Source organism: Vombatus ursinus, unplaced genomic scaffold (genome assembly GCF_900497805.2).
Source record: "Vombatus ursinus unplaced genomic scaffold, bare-nosed wombat genome assembly UNPS02014171.1, whole genome shotgun sequence".
Lineage (NCBI taxonomy): Eukaryota > Metazoa > Chordata > Mammalia > Diprotodontia > Vombatidae > Vombatus > Vombatus ursinus.
In genome coordinates this window covers 297,965-315,838 of record NW_020953949.1, presented here as the reverse complement: position 1 = coordinate 315,838, position 17,874 = coordinate 297,965, and the positions used below count along the sequence as shown (strand labels likewise).

General features: G+C 36.3%; 1 protein-coding gene and 2 pseudogenes across 1 annotated transcript; all 3 read right to left on the bottom strand.

Annotated features, from left to right (window-relative positions):
* Window positions 1–8,348, bottom strand: LOC114041284 (olfactory receptor 13D1-like). The gene is made up of 2 exons (XM_027859666.1): window positions 7,427–8,348; window positions 1–152 (listed from the first exon to the last, which is right to left on the bottom strand). Exons 1-2 carry the CDS (start codon window positions 8,346–8,348, stop codon window positions 1–3), a joined length of 1,074 nt encoding a protein of 357 aa, XP_027715467.1.
* LOC114041254 lies at window positions 2,950–5,340 on the bottom strand (annotated as a pseudogene).
* Window positions 8,349–14,421: 6,073 nt separating the features above from the next.
* Window positions 14,422–15,375, bottom strand: LOC114041283 (annotated as a pseudogene).
* Between the last annotated feature and the right edge of the window lie 2,499 nt (window positions 15,376–17,874).

Genomic DNA, 17,874 nt, shown 5'->3' with positions numbered 1-17,874 from the left:
CTATAGGAACACAGAGATGAAAATAGATGTGAGAGAGATTGCGGAGGTACAAAAAGTAAGATTTGTAACTGATGGTGTATGTTGGGTAAGGCAGAGTGAGGAGTTTGGAAGAACACTAAAGTTCAGAAGTTGGGTGACTAGGCTGGAGAAGGTAGATGATAGCAATGATCTAGGGCTAAGGTAATAGGGCAAGGGAATTATGTAAGGACCTCATTTTTCCTCTGCTTGGAAATTTGAGTTTCTTTTCTATTTTTTCCTTGTTTTTTGGTTGGGGTATACATTTGAAAGCTCCAAGACAGAAAGTAAACTATGAGAACTTTGTAAAATACTATGTTTGTTTAAATTATAATATGTATTCAGAAATTTGGATAAATGCAAATTTCTACATTTTTTGTGAATTATACCACATGGCCCTTTTGAAACACTTTAATTTAATCTGTTGAGCAGGCATTTGAAAGGGTAATGAAGGATAGCTGACAAGTTCCTGACCAAACAAAAAATAGACGAGATGATAGAAGAGTAAAAGAAAACAATTTTTATACATAAAATTAACAAATTTTTGCACAAATAAACTCAATGCATCTAAAACTAGAAGGGATGTAGTTGACTAGGAAAAAAACATTTGCAGCAAGTTCCCCTGATAAAATTATTGTTTTCAAGATATATAAAGAATTTACTCCAATTTATAAAAATATAGTCTATTCCTCCAATGGCAAATTATCAAAGGATTTGAACAGGCAGTTTTCAATGGAAGAAATCCAAGCCACAAATGCCAATATGAAAAATGCTCCAGATCACTAATAGAGAAATACAAATTTTAAAAATCTAAAGTCCTACCTTACATCCACCAGATTTCCAAAGTTAACAAAAAATGAAAATAGAAATTGTTAGAGAAGCTAGAGGAAAACAGGTACACTAATGAACTCTTGGTAGATTTAGGAACTGGCATAGCCAGTCTGCAAAGGAATCCGTAACTATGCCACAAAAGTGACTAAACGGTGCATATCATTTAACTTAGTGATACCAGTATTAGGATTTTATCCCAAAGTGCTTAAAGAAAGAGGAAAATAGTAGGTGGCACAGTGGATAGAGCACCAGCCCTGGAGTCAGAGGACCTGAGTTCAAATCTGGCCTCAGACAGTTGACACTTACTAGCTCTGTGTGACCCCGGGCAAGTCACTTAACCCCATTGTCTAGCCAAAAAGGAAGAGGAAAATATATTAAAATATATATAATATATATACATATATATATATATATAACAGCTTTCTTTGTAATGGCAAGAAATTAGAAATTAAAGTGGTACCTAAGAATTCAGAGTATTATTATGAATTAATATCATAAATTTTATTGTGATAATGCATTGTGAGTATTATTAATATTATTATATCATGAAAAATTATGGAAGATTTGGTTTCAGAGAAACCTGGGAAGACATGTAAGAACTCACAGGGAAGCGAGCAGAACCTAAAGAATAATTTATATAATAATATCATTGTCCAGACAAACAAATTTGAAAGACTTAAGAACTCTGATTAACATAACAACCAATGAGGATTCCCGAAGAGCAGTGATGAAGCATGCTGTCTACATTCTGACAGTTAAAGGAAGTGGGGTATAGACTGATATGTGCATTTTTAAGACATGATTAATGCAGGAATTTGTTTTTGCTTCGCTATGCCTAGCTGTTACTATGGATTTTGTTTTTCTCTTTAACAATGGGGACAGGGAGATGGTGTGGAGAGAAAATGGATTTAGATTATTGAAAATAAATTAATTAAAAACAAAAAAATAATGCTTGAGTTTCCTTAGGGCTCCAGAGAACTTTCCTGGATTGAGGATATGGATAAAAAGTACAAAATATACCCCCAGGCCATTTGCTGACCATAGCAATTATATAATGGGGCATGAGTGCACTGGTCTATCAAGGCCATTCCTTGGAACATCTCCATATATTCCCTGCTTGGTTCCAGTGTGAAAACATTAGGGGAGGTTACTTTTGCATAGGTACAATTCATTGGTTTGAACTGTATGATGACAAAAGAATTCCCAGATTAGCTGCTGAGTCAGAATTCAGTGAGTATACAAAAGCTACAATTTGCCCTTCTATCATTTTGCTTTCCTTACGAGCTATAAATGAGGAAGGACTACAGAGAACCAGATGGGGAGAGAAACCTGGCCCTTTTGTCCTACCTGGCCATGGTAGCTATAAGCAAATGCCTGCTTTTGCCTCATTTGTGCCTGTTCTTCCCTGAGTAGATGATCAAGCAACAAACTCAAAAGGAATGTGTTGCTAGGACCTTCTGAATGCAGAAGTTCAATAGTACTGTTGGTACCATTGGCAGCCAGAGATGATTAGTGGCAGTAAGTAGTTCCTTTCCCGAGAAACCAATGTCTTAAAGTTACCTACCAGATGCCTTTCATTCATGTGTGAAAATCATAAAAGTCCTTGTAACAACAGATGGAATGTTGTTTGACAATTTTTTGATGATGAACATAAAGCAAGTTATAAAGAGACTTAAATTTTTTAAAAAATTATATTTTATCATCACTTCCAAAAATATCCCTCCCTTGATCTTTACTCAGAGGGCAATTCTTTGTAACAAAGTATGAAAAAGAAATAAAAGAACATCAGTTCTGCAAAATCCAATGACATATGAACTGAAATTGATGGTATCAGAAATGTTCTATACTCATAGTCTCTCACCTTTATAATGGTAGGAGAGAGGTACATTTTCTCATATCCACTTCTGGGCCATTCTAATTACAAAGCACTCAGTTTTCTTTTTTTGTTTTATTTGACCTCATGTAGTCATAATGTATATTTTTTCCTGATTCTGGTTTACTTGTTTTTGTCAGTTCATATAAATCTTTCCATGCTTCCCTGTATCCTAAATCCTGTATCCTTTTATTCATCATTTCTTACAGTATGGTAATATTCTATTTTATTTATTTTTTAACAGTCTGTTGAGTTTGATTGTATGAGCAAAATAAATGAGTATTATGTACAGAAGAGATAGGGGAGAATAATTTCCTGGTCTTCTCCTCCTTGGACAAAGTCTTGATGATCTCTTCTTTCTTAGCCTGTAGATGCTGTTCTTAGCCCTTTTGCTCTTACTTAGTCTTGAACAGTCAAGCTTCAGACTCATCAGCCAGGAGCTTCTTCCAGGCCTTGTCTGCCTTCAGTTTATAAATGTGCTACGTGAGGATCACCTTATTCTTGAACATATTTCCCTTCATCTTCACATACAGGCTGTGATATGTATGGTGGTCAATCTTTCTGGATTCACAATATCTTCAGAGTAGATGGTGCAGAATCCTCATTCTCCTAATCCAGGTCACCTTTTCAGGTATACTAGCATTGGCAGTACCCTTTCTCTTACCAATGCCCATGTGCCTGCCCTTCCATTGAGTCTTAATAATTTTCCAGCATCTGGCATGAAGGTGGACAGTAACAAGCTTCTGGATGATCAGCCCATCTTTAATCAACTTCTGGATCTGCTGATGGGAGCTGGTGTTGGCAATTTCATTGGTCTCATTGGGGTCAAGCCATACCTTCTTTCCACATCGAAAGGTTACTAGAGGCACACATCTTCTGAAGCCTGAATATACTCGTGGTTGTAGCTGCAGTGCAGAAAAAGAAAAGAGAGAGTTCTATTTCAGTTAGGTATCACAGTTGCTTTAGTCATTTCCCAATTGATGACCATTTGTTTTCTATTCTTTTCTACAACAAAGAATGCAACTATAAATGTTTTGCTGTTTATATGACCATTTGTTTTTATCAATGACTCCCTTAGTGTATACATGTAGGGGTGTGTGTGTGTGTGTGTGTGTGTGTGTGTGTGTGTGTGTGTGTGTAAGGAGGCATCCTCTGGACCAAAGACTATGGACATTTAAGTAATTTTCTTGATATTTTTCCAAATTATTTTCCTGAATGATTGGACCAATGCATAGCTCTACTCACACTGCATTAGTAGATCCATTTCCCAGAGCCCCTCCAAAAAGAGTAGACTTCTTAAACCTATTTTAAGTGACATAGAAATAAAATCTGGACTTAACACCTTACCTGGCTATAGGACAAGTGAATGTATCTTGACCATAAGACTAAACCCCTAATATGACTTTTCATGTTACAACATGCTTTCATTTTTGTTTTAGCATTATCATAATAAATTAGACATACATAATTTTAAAAATAGAATATACAATTCCCAAGGAATATCTAATAAAAATTATAAATAATAATAGCTAACATTTATATGGGACTTTAAGGTTTGCAAAGTACTTAAAAATGTTATCTCTCTTGATCCTCACAGTAACCCTGGGAGGTAAATGGTACTACTATCCCCAATTTTCAAATGAGGAAATGAGACAACAGAGGTTAATTACTTGCCTAGGAAGATACAGCTAGTGTGTGTCTGATGCTGGATTTGAACTCAAATCTTAATTGAACTTTGCCTCCTAACTAAAAGTTTGTTGTTATTGTTGTTGTTATCACTCATTAAGTTATGTCTGACTCTATGTGATCTCAAAGACAAAATCTGTGGAGTTTTCTTGGCAAAGATATTGGAGTGGCTTGCCATTTACTTCTCTGGTATGTCCTCATTTTACAGATGAGGAACTCAGGCAAATAAGGATTAAGTGACTTGCCTAGGGTGACATAGCTAGGAAGTATTTAAGGCTGGATTTGAACTCAGATCTACTTTACTCTAGGTTCAATGCTTTATGCACTGCACCATCTAGCTGCCCCAACTATAAGGTATGCAGTGGGATTGCTGTAATCTTTACAGAGGAGATGACAAAAAACAAAATACATAATTTCTATTACCCAAAATTGAGATACTTGTATTATGAACAAAATCTATACAATTAGAATAAGGAGAGAAACTATTGATTAGGAAAAATATTTGCATCAAAGAAGAGAAGAAAAAAGTTTTGTCACACTGTAAACCAGTGAACTTGATTTTGTTACCTGAAAAAATTCTAAAAATTACTATTAAAGGAATTTTTAGTGACTGTCTATGAAATGAAGTAGTGGAAAGCAGGACTAAGATGGGAAACTAGCAGGAAGAAATACAGTGACCTCCCTTCTTCCAAAAAACTCCTCCAAATAGATCTAGAAAACAAACCACATTGATCCAAGAAAAAGTCAGTCATTTTTCCAGTCCAGGTTAGCAGAGGAAGACAGACAGAGAAGTCTGTGTACATTGAGGATCGAGACTGACCAGAAGGATGGTGGGTGGTTTATTTCAGCACCCAGAGACTGAAAGAAGACTGGGGCTGTGTCCAGGGGATAGAAGAGGTCTTGCTCCCATACTGGGATACTAAGAGCTCATCCATGGCATGGAACAGCACTCAATTGGCAGCTTTGTCTCGTGCTACCCACTTCTTGGTCACAGATCCAAGGCAGATTGAGGAGGGAGCTATTATGTTGACAAGAACATTTCACAAAAATGCAAGAAAAGAGAGAATGATTCCAAAATATTTATTAGCAAAGCCTCAAAAGAAAACATAAACTAGTCACAAATTCTACCAGAATTCCTAGAAGAGATGTTGCAAAGGTTTTTAAAAAAGAGATAAAAATACTTTTATAGATAAAATGAGTCATAGAAGAAAAATTGGAAAAAGCAGTGAGAGCTATGCAGGAAAGAATTGGAAAATTATTTCTCAGCTTGGAATAAGAAATACAAAATCTTGTCCAAGCAACAAACTCCCTGAAAATTATAATGTACCAAAGAAAAGCTAATGACGCAATGAGGGATCAAAAATTTGAAAATACAGTCAAATGACTGAATAAAGAAGGAAATATAAGGAACCTCATACCAAATGCAATTCACCTACAAAACAGATGAAGATGAGAAAACTTAAGAATTATTGGAGTGAGAAAGAGAAAGACAGAGACAGAGACAGAGAAAAAGAGAGAGAGACAGAGAGAGCCTAGCCATTATATTTCAAGAAGTCTTAAAAGAAAACTTCCCAGAGCTTTTAGAACCAAAGTACAAAGAGAAAACAAAGAGAATCCACTAGGTATCTCCTGAAAAAAACTCCAAAATGGAAACTCCCCAGGAACATTATGACCAAAGCTTCTAGGACAAAGAAAAAATATTTTAAGCAACCAGAAACAAAGAAATGAAGCAATGAGGAGCAACAGTAAAGATCACACTTGATTTCGAACTGCCACTATAAAAGAGTACATAGCTTGAGATACAATAATCTAGAAGGCAAAGTATATGAAATAGTGAAGGTTTACAACCAAAAATAACTTGCTTAGAAAAATTGAATATAATCCTAGAGTGAAAAGAATGAATATTTAATGAAATAGAGGGCTTTCAAAAAATCCTGAGGAAAACACCAGAACCAAATGGAAAATTTGAAGCATAAACATGAATCTAGAGATATATAAAAAAGTTTACATGAATTAATAATCATAAGGGATTAAATAAGGATAAATTGCTAATATTATACTATAGGGAGATGATACATGTCTAATCAGAACTTTTTTTATCATTAGTGGTCATAGAGTTTAATAAAACAGAAGGTCTGAGAACAGTTTTATTATGTCTTAATTATTTTAAAATTTTTTTATTTATTTTTAATTTATGAAATAAAACAAACATTTCCATAACATAATAGAATAACAAAAAGATGATTGCACACAAAACTGCAAATCTGTTAAGTACAACTTGCCAATCCTCTTAAATAAATTTATCTTGTAAATTTCTTTTTTTTCTTGCTGTATGATATTTGTTTGAAAAAACAGGATATTTAGCTTGGAGAAGGAAAAATTTAATAAAAAACAATTTTAATAACAAAACCATGAAAATTTTAATACAGCATTGTAAGGTTTGTAAAGCACATAAATGTATTCTCTCCTTTGAGAATAGGGGGCATGAGTACTGTCTTCAATTATTTTGAGCTTTAATATCAAATAATAATATCATATAATATATTGTCATTGTGACTCTACCACATAATATTGATTAACAGTTCTATAGCTCTATATAGCCAGTATAATTAGAGTTATGCAAAAGTGGGATGGACTGATAGGAAGATTTCCTATCACTGGAGATTTTAAGGCCAAGGCTGAGTGACCTACTTGTTGAGTACATTCTAGATTCTTTTTCAGCTGTGAGTTGTATTGGATTGTGTGGTCTCTGAGATTCCTTTGAACCTTGATATTTTAGGGTTCTGTGAAATATGCATTGTAGATGTTCAATAAATGTTTATTTGGATGAATATACAAACATATTTTAAATTATCTAGAAAACATGCATATTTTAATAAGATTCTGGCAATTTTACTGAATTTATTAGGCAAAAAAAAAAACCAAAATGTAAAGGACAATGGTCTAGACAAAAAACAAAAAACCAAAAAAAAACCAAAGTTACTATCAACCTTAAAATATTTCACTTTCTCCTCAAATGCAGATTTTTCTTAAGGACTTTCTCAACACCCTCTTTTACCTCCTTGTTCCTCAGGCTATAGATGATAGGGTTCAGCATTGGGGTCACTACCCAGTAAGATAGGCCAATGAGCTCATCAGAAGTCTTAGTATCCTTTGATTGGGGCTTCATATACATGAAAAGGGCTGAGCCATAGAATAAGATCACCACAGTCAAGTGGGCTGAGCAGGTGGAAAAGGCTTTCTTTCTCCCCTCACTAGAATTGATCCTCAGGATAGTGGAGAGGATGAAGACATAGGAAAAGAAAACGAGCAGCAAAGGGGTGACTAAGAAAACAAAATTTCCAACTGTCATGATAAACACATTGAGGGAAATGTCTCCACAGATAAGTTTGAGAAGAGCCAAGATCTCACAGGTAAGATGGTCAATGATGTTGTCACAGAAAGGTCTCATCATAGCCAACAGAGTGAGCAGCAGGGAATTCAGAAAGCCCAACACCCAGGTCCAAGTTGCCATCTGGATACAGAGTCCCTTGTTCATTATGATGGTGTACCTTAGGGGATTGCAGATGGCAACGTACCGGTCAAAAGCCATCACGGCCAGAAGCACACACTCTGTGCAGCCCAGACCAAGAGAAATAACCATTTGTAGTGCACATCCAGTGAAGGAAATGGATTTTCTTGAAGACATGAAATTTGCAAGCATTGGAGGAATAGAGGAAGATGTATAACATATATCTAGGAAGGAGAGGTTCCCAAGGAAAAAATACATAGGAGTGTGAAGGCGGGGATCTTGGATGCTGATGATAATGAGGGTGCTGTTTCCCAATAAGATGACCAGGTACATCATCAGGCAGAGAGCATAAAGAGATATCTGGAGACCTGGGTAATGAGAAAGTCCAACCAAGAAAAATTCAGTCACAATGGTGTAATTCCCCTTGTCCATGTAATTGCATCCAGGTCACCTGCAGGATTTAGAGAAGGACATAGCTCATAGAAGTTGAAATTGCATAATAACAATGATTTACATTTCTAATGATATGTAATCATTTCCCCTATGGTCTTATATCCTGTGCTATAGGGTATGTAGGGGAAAAAATAAAGAAATGTTGCCACAAAGTAGAGGACACATTATTCCAGGTACGTGACAGCACAACTAAGGATAAATAAAAATATTGACAATAATTAAACTCATATCTATATCTGGAGCTCTGTAGTTTAGAAGATATTTTCATATTTTTATCTCATTTGATTTTTCACAATAACTCTATGAGGGAGATATGTGTTTAAATCCTGCCTCTGATAGAGTTTAAATGTGTGAATATGGGCAGGTCACGTAACCTTTCAGTGACCTGAGAAAACTTTCTAAGCTTATGATAGATGACTGGCCAATCTGCATTGTTGTAGAATATTTATATGATGCGTTTTTCTCACACTGACATTTTCTTACAACTTGACTGACACTCCCAAGACCATCTCCTTCCTCTACAAATTCCCTGTAACTCAGAGAATATTAAGTAAGCTGCCTTAGGTCAAACGACCTGTAAGTGGCACTGTCAATACTAGAATATAGATTTTTGGCTACAAATGCATAGCACAGTGCTTGGCACATGATAAAGATGTATTTATAGTTTTTTTTTTACATTAATTCATTCATTCATACCAATCAAGGGCTTTTACACCTCAACATTACTTGTAAAATGATAATATAGGAGATATAAATTAAACACTATATATTCCCATATTGCCACTGAATAAAATACCTAAATACAAATTAATAGTAGTGGGTTTTTTTTACTGAAATTAATTATACCTAGTTGGTTCAAGAAAGTCCATTTCTATTTCTGATCTAAGTAATGATAAGACCTTCTCACTAGAGATTCTTCAATTTTTCTCCTCTCCTCAAAATTTCTCCATATAGTTTCCTGTTATTTCCTTATTTTTGAGAAAGAGGCATTCCTACTGCTTGATAAAAAGAAAAAAAAAACAACTAACCTTTCTAGCACTATTCTTGACTCAATCTTTTTCTAGGACTTTGCCCAGCAATTATTCCCATGTCTTTTGATTGCTCCTTCTCCACAGACTCCTTCCTCCTTACACATACGTTCAGGTCTTCTTTTTTCTTAAAGAAAATTTCTCTCCTGGTCATGCTATCACCCCTCTATCTCTTTTCCTTTATTGCTAAACTTCTAGATGGGCTATCTTCAATTTACTCATCACTCAGTCATGCTGTAGTTCCTTGCAATCTGGTTTCTATCTCTAATTATTCTATTAAAGCTTTGCTCTTCCTACCATATTCTACAGACAACAATTTTTATTTACCTCCCACTGTGAGATCCAGAGCTCCTCTTCTGTTCATGCCAAGACACTTAACTGGTTATTCTACCTTTCTAAACAAAGAAACTATTTCAAACACATTTCCAACAACACTTTGGTGGTTTGACACAGCACCAAGCACATTTCTCTCCATCTCCATTTTCCCTAGGCTTCAATATGGATACAAATGATTTTAATAAGGTTTGTTTATATAACCCTCTTTCTTCTTAGAACACACTTAATACATGTCATAGGACAAAGGATTGGATTACAATTTAAATTTAGAAATATTTCAAGATATTGTCAGACTTAATAGAATATTATTTCTTTCCCTCTAATACCTTGACATTAATTAGAGAAGAGAGCAGCATTATTTTTTCAATATACTCTAAATGTTTGCTCTAGTCTGTGGACCCTGGAAAGTTCTAAAGGTACAACAATTGGTTCTAGATGCCAACTTAACTCTTCTCCTCATTCCCCTGCCTTGAACCCCAGTGTTCCTTAAGGACTCTATATATTCCCAGAAGTAATTTAAAGTAGTATGTAGGAATTATGTGGAAGTTAACAAGTTTAGAATGCTTTATAGATAAGTCATAAGTCTAATTACACAAAACTTATCATGCTGCTTTAATTGGTGCCACATTAAATAATACATAAAATAGAAAGAGCTTAAGGTTCCATTTTGCCAACTCAAACATCAAGGGACTGACACAATTATCTGTGTTACTCAGCCCAATTCCCCACATTTCTTTAACTTTTTGGGGAAGGGAATGCCACTTTTTCTCCTCTGACACATCCACCACCCTGGTGAAGGTCTTTATGACCTCAAAACTGGACTATAGCATTAGTTTGCTGGCTGGTCTCCCTATTTTGATTCTCTCCCCACTTCAGTCAATCTTCCACACAGCTATCAAAGTGATCTTCCAAAAATATAGATCTGATCATATCATCTCCTATTCAATAAACTTTAGTATATCCCTATTGCCTTCAGCATCAGCTTTAAAATTTTCTGTCTTTTAAAGCCCTTCTACAAACTGACCCCTTCCTACCCTTTGGGTCTTCTTTCACTTCATTCCTCCTCCATACATTCTGCAGTCCAATGATAGGGACCTCCTTGACCTTCCTTTCACGAGACACTCCATCTTCTGACTCTGAGTATTTTCTTGCCTTTTTTTTTTTTTTTTTGCTTTTTGGTGAGGCAACCTGGGGTTAAGTGACTTGTCCAAGGTCACACAATTAGTAAGTGTTAATTGTCTGAGGCTGGATTTGAACTCAGGTCCTCCTGACTCCAAGGCCAGAGTTCTATTCACTGCACCACCTAGCTGTCCTCTGAGTATTTTCACTGGCTATCTCTCATTCCAGGAACTCTCTCCTCTCTCATACCCATGCCCTAGTTTCCTAGGTTCCCCACTTTCCTTCAAGTCTCAGCTACAGTTGTTGTTGTTGTAGTTTGTCCTATGTTCTCCAGAAGAGGACCATGGCATCAAGGAAGTAATGTCACGACATGCAAGTGAACTGGATTTAAATGAGGGATGGCTATGCAAAGTCACCAGCCTCACTTTCTTCTCTGGAGTCATCTGAATCCAGTAGCCAGATATAGATCAGGACAACAGGAGATAGCCCAGGATGCAGTGGGAGACCTTCTGCTCAAAGGGAATGTAAATTTTAGTCTTGGAAACCTTTTTTTTTAGAACCCCAAATCTCTCTGGCTCTTCTTGATTGGCCAATAATAGGTCCCAGGGCAAGCCCTACTTGGTCACTATTTGGGCCCAGATTCGCTCAGAATGAATATAAATAGCAATTGTTTCTATTTTGACCAGAAACCCTGAGGATCTTCCCCTCCCAGATTGGATTTTTTTTAACTAGGTAAGGAGGCTATTCTCTGGCTCATTTCTTAATAAACCTTGATTGCTGAATGGGCATTGCCTCAGTCAAACTGAGACCTGTAAAAGACAGTTTAGCCTACATTAAGAAATCTTTCCCAGACTTCCCTTTATCACCTTTTCTCTTCCAAATATCCTGCATATATCTTGTTTGTACATAGTTTGCATGTTATACCCCACATTAGAATGTAAACTACTTGAGAAAAAAATTTGTTTTGCCTTTCTTTGTATCCTCAGTGCTTAGCATAGTGCCTGGCAACATGGTAGATACTTAATAAATGCCAGTTAACTGTCTGATAACTGGCAGATGTGAAGTATACTAAATCAGAATTGTCATCTGCTCCACGTACGGGTACCTGGCCAACTCCTTACCTATAGTGGGTATGCACATTGATATCTACTGTGGCAGGAGGCCTACTCCTAGTCTAGATTAGCCTTTTGGCATTTTTGATTATGAGTGAGACTGACCAATAATTCTCTTGTGAAAATGGAGTGATGAGAGACATATGGTAGCATGTTTAGATTAACTTTGGTTGTTGCTGATAGAATGACTGGACCCAATGAGTGATGGCTACCAGATTCATGCCAACTTAAAGGGGAATCTCAAAGACAGTCTTAAAAGTAGATCTCAAATTGTCCCCAAACTCTGTTTCTTTCTCATGTTTTCCTCAGCATTTTTATCAATGACTTTGTTACTTATTCTATTTTAGATGACATATGTTTGGGAGGGAGAGCTAATATACTGATTTACAGAACTGAGATTCAAGACAATCTTTACAGGTTAATACAATGGGCTTCCTCATCGATCCTTATTTACATGACTTTACTCTTGGTATAGTGGGTTATGCTCTGGCCTTGGCTCAAAAGCCCTGGATTTGAGAATCTCACCTTTTGGATACCAGAGGAAAAGTTTGGGAGGGATAAAGATGGAGGCTTCCTCCAGGATTGGAGACTATAATTATGTTGGTTGAGCCAGAAGAACCACAAACCCAAAGATCAGAACCTAGGTGATGGAGTCTATGAACTAAAGGGAAGTGTCACTGGATGACCCTTGAAAGGGATTCTTGACTGTGGAGGCAAAGAGAAAGGAGTTCTTGTATCTTTCCTCTTTTGACCTAAATAATGCTTTCTTGGAAAATTTTTCTCCATTCAATCCAAAGTGAACAGGCATATACTCCTGGATTTTTTTATGTTAAAAACACTTCCATCTCTTGCTACCTGGCTACTAGAACAGTCTTGTATCTGGAAATGTAGTTTATCCCATTTATATGACTAATAGAAGAGCTAGTATTCTTAAAGTTTATTTAATCCTTCTTAAAGTCCTGAGAATGCAGAGAGGGCCCATATTATTAAAAAAATATCTTCTTGGATACATATATGTATCTTCCATGTTACTTTAATAGAATCCCACTGGCCTGCTATGAGGAAGAATAGGTCTTTTTTATAATGACATAAACAACTCTGAATAGTGGTTGTTGTTGTTCAGTTGTTTAGTTATGTCCAACTCTTCATGACCCTGTGGACCAACTGTCCATGGGGTTTTCTTGAAAAATATACTGGAGTGTTTGCCATTTCCATCTCCAAAATTTACCATTTTACACTCCCTCTGTAGCTCTTTATCTTAGACTCCCTAGTTTTTTCTGAAGTTTTGCTCCAACACTATTTCCTATGTGAAACCTTTTCTTATCTCTGCCAATTTCTAGTACCTCCTCCCCCAATATAAATTAACTTGTGTTTATTTTATATATACTTTTATGATATCTGCCCCATAAAGTGTGAACACTTTATATTTTTGTATTCTAGCACCTAACCTGGTGTCTGGTACAGAGTAAACACTTAATAAATTATTATGAATTGATTGGTCAATGGAAAATGTCTGGGCCCACAGATGAATGGACAGAGAAGAGTGATGAAAGAACACTATTAACATACCAGTCACATGAAAAGCTCATGTTGGACTGACATTTTGCTTAAGAAAAACTGGCAACTGTCAATTCTACTTATCTTCCTGTGTGGAACTGTCTTAGCCTTGTTCTGTGTGGATCTCCTTCCTTTTTCCCGTTTTGAATCTTTTACTCTCAGGTTCAGGTCATAGATTCCCACTTAGTCTTTTAGATTGGTTGCCTTTGGAAACATCTAGTTTTGACCTTAGCCTGCATTTCTATTGACCTACTGATACCTTTACTTGAATGTCATCGTTTACCCTCGGTTCTAGTGTGGATTCACTCTCTGGGCTGGGTTTTGCTAATCTCTCAATCAGTCTTTTTCATTCTCTTTGTAAGGGTCAGGAAATCAATAGGGGAAAAAAATCTTTTTATTCCCAGACATACCATTGAAAAGGAAACTCAGTGTCATACAGAAAATAAAATGGGGGAAATGGTTTTCATTTCATCACATTTTGTGCATGGTCTTGTACAAAACCATGATGACATTGTAGGGAAAGGGATTGGGAGCTAGGAAGGTGTTACTCATGAGTTACTCAATATGGGTAAGTTCCAAAGAAAGGCTAAGTTTTACTTGGTACCCTTAAATATGGGCAAGAAATCATTTTGAATTTGGGCAGAGTCAGGCAACATGGATAAATAAGCATTTGTTTTTCACCAATTATCCACTTAGCAAAAATTCAGGGAGTGTTATGTCGCAAGAAATTCACAGAAAAATTAGAGGGTGATAGTTCATCTTTAGGACTTTTGCTTGTATTTGAAGTTTTTTCTTCAAGAAGTAAAGAAGACAAAAACCCAGACCACCTAAATACAATATTAACTCCATTTTGAACTTTCTTATGTGAGAATATTGAAGTAAAAGGAATGATGATTAGGGCTAAGCATCTGATGGACCCCTCTTAAATGGTAGTCTTTTCAGTACATGTTTCACAGCTTCATTCACCTCCTTGTTCCGCATGCTATAAATGATGGGGTTCAGCATGGGGGTCACCACCGAATAGAACAATGTGATAAATTTGTCTGCAATTGAATTTTTGGACTTGGGCTTCATATACATGAAGAGAATGGTCCCATAAAACACCACATAAGTCACCACAGTTAAGTGTGCTGATCAAGTAGAAAAGGCTTTTTTCCTCCCTTCTGCAGAGTTGATTCTCAGGATGGCAGAGAGAATAAAAATATAGGAGATAATAATTAACAATAATGGGGAGAATGCAAGTGTTATGCTGTCTATCAACATAACAATTTCATTCAAGGAGATGTCAACACAGGCCAACTTTAGTATGGCTAAGATTTCACAAACAAAATGATTAATTATATTTTTCCCACAAAATGGCAACCCTATTACAAGAGTTGTTTCCATAGTCAAGTTGAGAAAACCTACAAGCTGGGATGTAACCACCAGCTGCACACAGTGTCTGTTGTTCATGATTATAGGGTATCTAAGGGGGTTATAGATGGCCATGTGCTGATTATAAGCCATTGTGGCTAAAAACACACACTCTGTGGACCCCATGGCAAGGGAGATATACATTTGAAACATACACCCAGAGAAGGAGATGGTTTTTCTCCCTGATGAGAAGTTTGTCAACATTTTGGGGACAAAAGAGGATATAAAACAGATATCTAAGAAGGAGAGATTACTGATGAAAAAATACATTGGGGTGTGAAGGTGACAATTCAGGATAGTCAGAATAATTATAATAGTATTCCCCAATATGATTACCATGTACATCACCAGACATAAAAGAAAGATGAACATTTCAGTCTTCGGGTATTCTGAAAATCCCAATAGAACAAACTCCTTCCCAGATGTCCAGTTGAGTCCTTCTATTACATTTGCTTTCATCTGTAGCAGTTCAGACAGAGAAGAACAGTTGCTTAGTGATTGGTCCCTGGGGGAGTGCGAAGATTGGGAAGGGGGGAATAACCAATTAGTACAAGATGATATCAAGGAAGAAGCCAGAGACTAGAACCTGGGTGTTGTAGCTTAGCCTTTGTTGAAAAGGAAGTTCAATTCCATTCAAAAAGTATTTGTTGAGCCCCTGATCAATCAGTCAATAAATATTGACACCTATTTAAAAACTCAATTAGACATGTAATTATCAATTATCAATTTTAGATCTAGATTATCAATTTAGATCTAGATGGGACCTTAGAGACCCCCTCATCTTACAGATGAGGAAACTGAGACCTCAAGAGAGGAAGTGACTTGCTAAAGGTAGTAAATGGCAGAACTGGGGTCTGCATGTTTGTCCTTTGACCCCAGATATTGCTTTCTCTCCATTTCATATCAGACTGGAAACTCCTAGAAAGTGAGGGCTCTTCCCTTTTTACATCTTTGCATCTACTTAGTGGCATTACTTGTATCTCTCAGCAGCCTTCTGTATGTTCCTTTCCTTTGCATCAGAAACACCTGGCTACTGTTGACACAGCTTAATTTAACCTGTCCTTATTCATACATTTCTATCAACAATTTCAGTAGCTGAAAAACTGTTTCTTCTCAGGAACAATTTTAAGCATCTTTTTTCTCACAGAAAGAGGAGATTTGAGATAATTATTCAGAGATCTTGGCTGGTGCCCTCTTTCATCTGATAGGTCTATGTTGTGTACTCCTTCAGGGTTAGAATTGTGCCTCATCCACCTTTGGGTCTTGGTGTGAAGGTTGCAATAGGAATGAGTTTGAAGAACAAGATCATGGGATTAAAGGTCATAGTGTTATTGAATTAGAGCTTGTAGAGACTGTAAACTCAAAGTAATCTAGCATCCTCATTTTATAGAGAGTGTTAGATGAGTAACACCCTCAATTGGTGTTGTTACTCCAATAGTAAGAACTATTGGAGATGTTGCTACTCCAATCAGATGGAGTAATCTAATTGGAGTTAGATTACTAACTCCAACAGTTAGCAATAGGTGAGTAAACTGAATCCTAGGGAGGACACATGACTTGCCCAAGGTCACATTAAGCCTCAGACATTTTGAACCGAGATTCTCTGACTCTAAAGTTAGTGTTCTTTTCACGGTACTGAACTGACATTTTGAGTTTGAGAAGATTATAGGACATTTGGGTGGGGATGTTCAGCAGGCCAATGATGAAATTTTGAAGCTTTTCCTTGGGTCATTAACCTCTTGCTCTCCCTATTGAAGATTCAATATATGAAAAATGATGGTTACCAAATCAGTAAATTCACCTCAGTAGTCTAGTCAGCATTAAGAGTGAGTACATTAACTGTAAAACTTTGCTGCTTTGTGCTTGCATATCAAGTGCTTCCTTCTCCAGAGACTACATTGGAATTTCAGAAACTCATAATAATCTGTGCTTGTAATGAACTACCAGATACTTTCTAAATAATTCTTTTCACTTGGCCAAGTATAAGAACACTCTTGATGTGATCAAAGAATATCAAAATTTCCATTTACCTTCAAGTATGTGTTTTTTTCTTCTTTATCTGCTATTGATGATTTCTAAAGCATCTTAGAATCTCAACAGGTTTTGGGTTCCTCTCCTGGAACAGTTTTTCATGAAGTGATCAAACACAAAATTCTCAGAAATATTAGCTCCAGTAACATATTCTTTTTGCATGAAGGTCCTCAATGGGAGATTTTTTTCTCTCTCTTATCCAGAGCAATAGGAGAAGTAGCACAGTCAGACCTGCCTTATGCTTCTGATACATGAAAAAAGTCCTGCATGAGACTACTAAGGTGATCTCACAGAACATTCAGTTGTGTAACTCTTGCTCTTCCACAGTCCTAAAACTGGGGCCAAGCTCTGGAGGATGAGGGCTGCTCTGGGAAAACAATTTCATGCTTTCTTTTCTGGGACCTACTCCATTCTTCAGGCAATTTCAACTTGAGACTCAGGAACTTCAGTATACCCTGAGGAATATTATAGCCCAAACTTTTGCACATTACACAGACCCAATTAACTCAACTTAGTTTTCGTTTTCTTGTTTTGTTTTGAAGAAACAATCATTCCCATTTCTGTTTTTTTTAGACATATTTTGTTGGGCTATCAGGCTCTTGCCTTAAAGAACACTTCTCAAAGATGTCTGAAACCTGAAATATCAAGAATTCTTCTCTTATTACAAATATTACCTATCTTTACACTAAAAACTTGCCTAGAAGAACATTATTCTCTGTATGTGAATAAAAGAAAAAGGAAATACAAAATTGAATTAAAACTGAAAATCTGGGAATTCTGTATTTTTGCTCACAGACTAATTGGAAAGTAGTAAGCAACAAAGAAATTTCTTGTACTGCCACTGGCCAGGACTTTGTTCAACAAGTGAAAGTCTAAAAAAATTGCTTGAGGCACAGAGAAATTAAATAA

Bases quoted from the DNA above. Each gene is read 5' to 3' on its own strand.
- LOC114041284 (XM_027859666.1), bottom strand. From the start codon at position 8,348: ATGGACAAGGGGAATTACACCATTGTGACTGAATTTTTCTTGGTTGGA. The intron at 153-7,426 runs TGCATTTGAGGA...TGCTATCATCTA, and splicing joins GAAAGTCCTTAAGAAAAATC to CCTTCTCCAGCCTAGTCACC.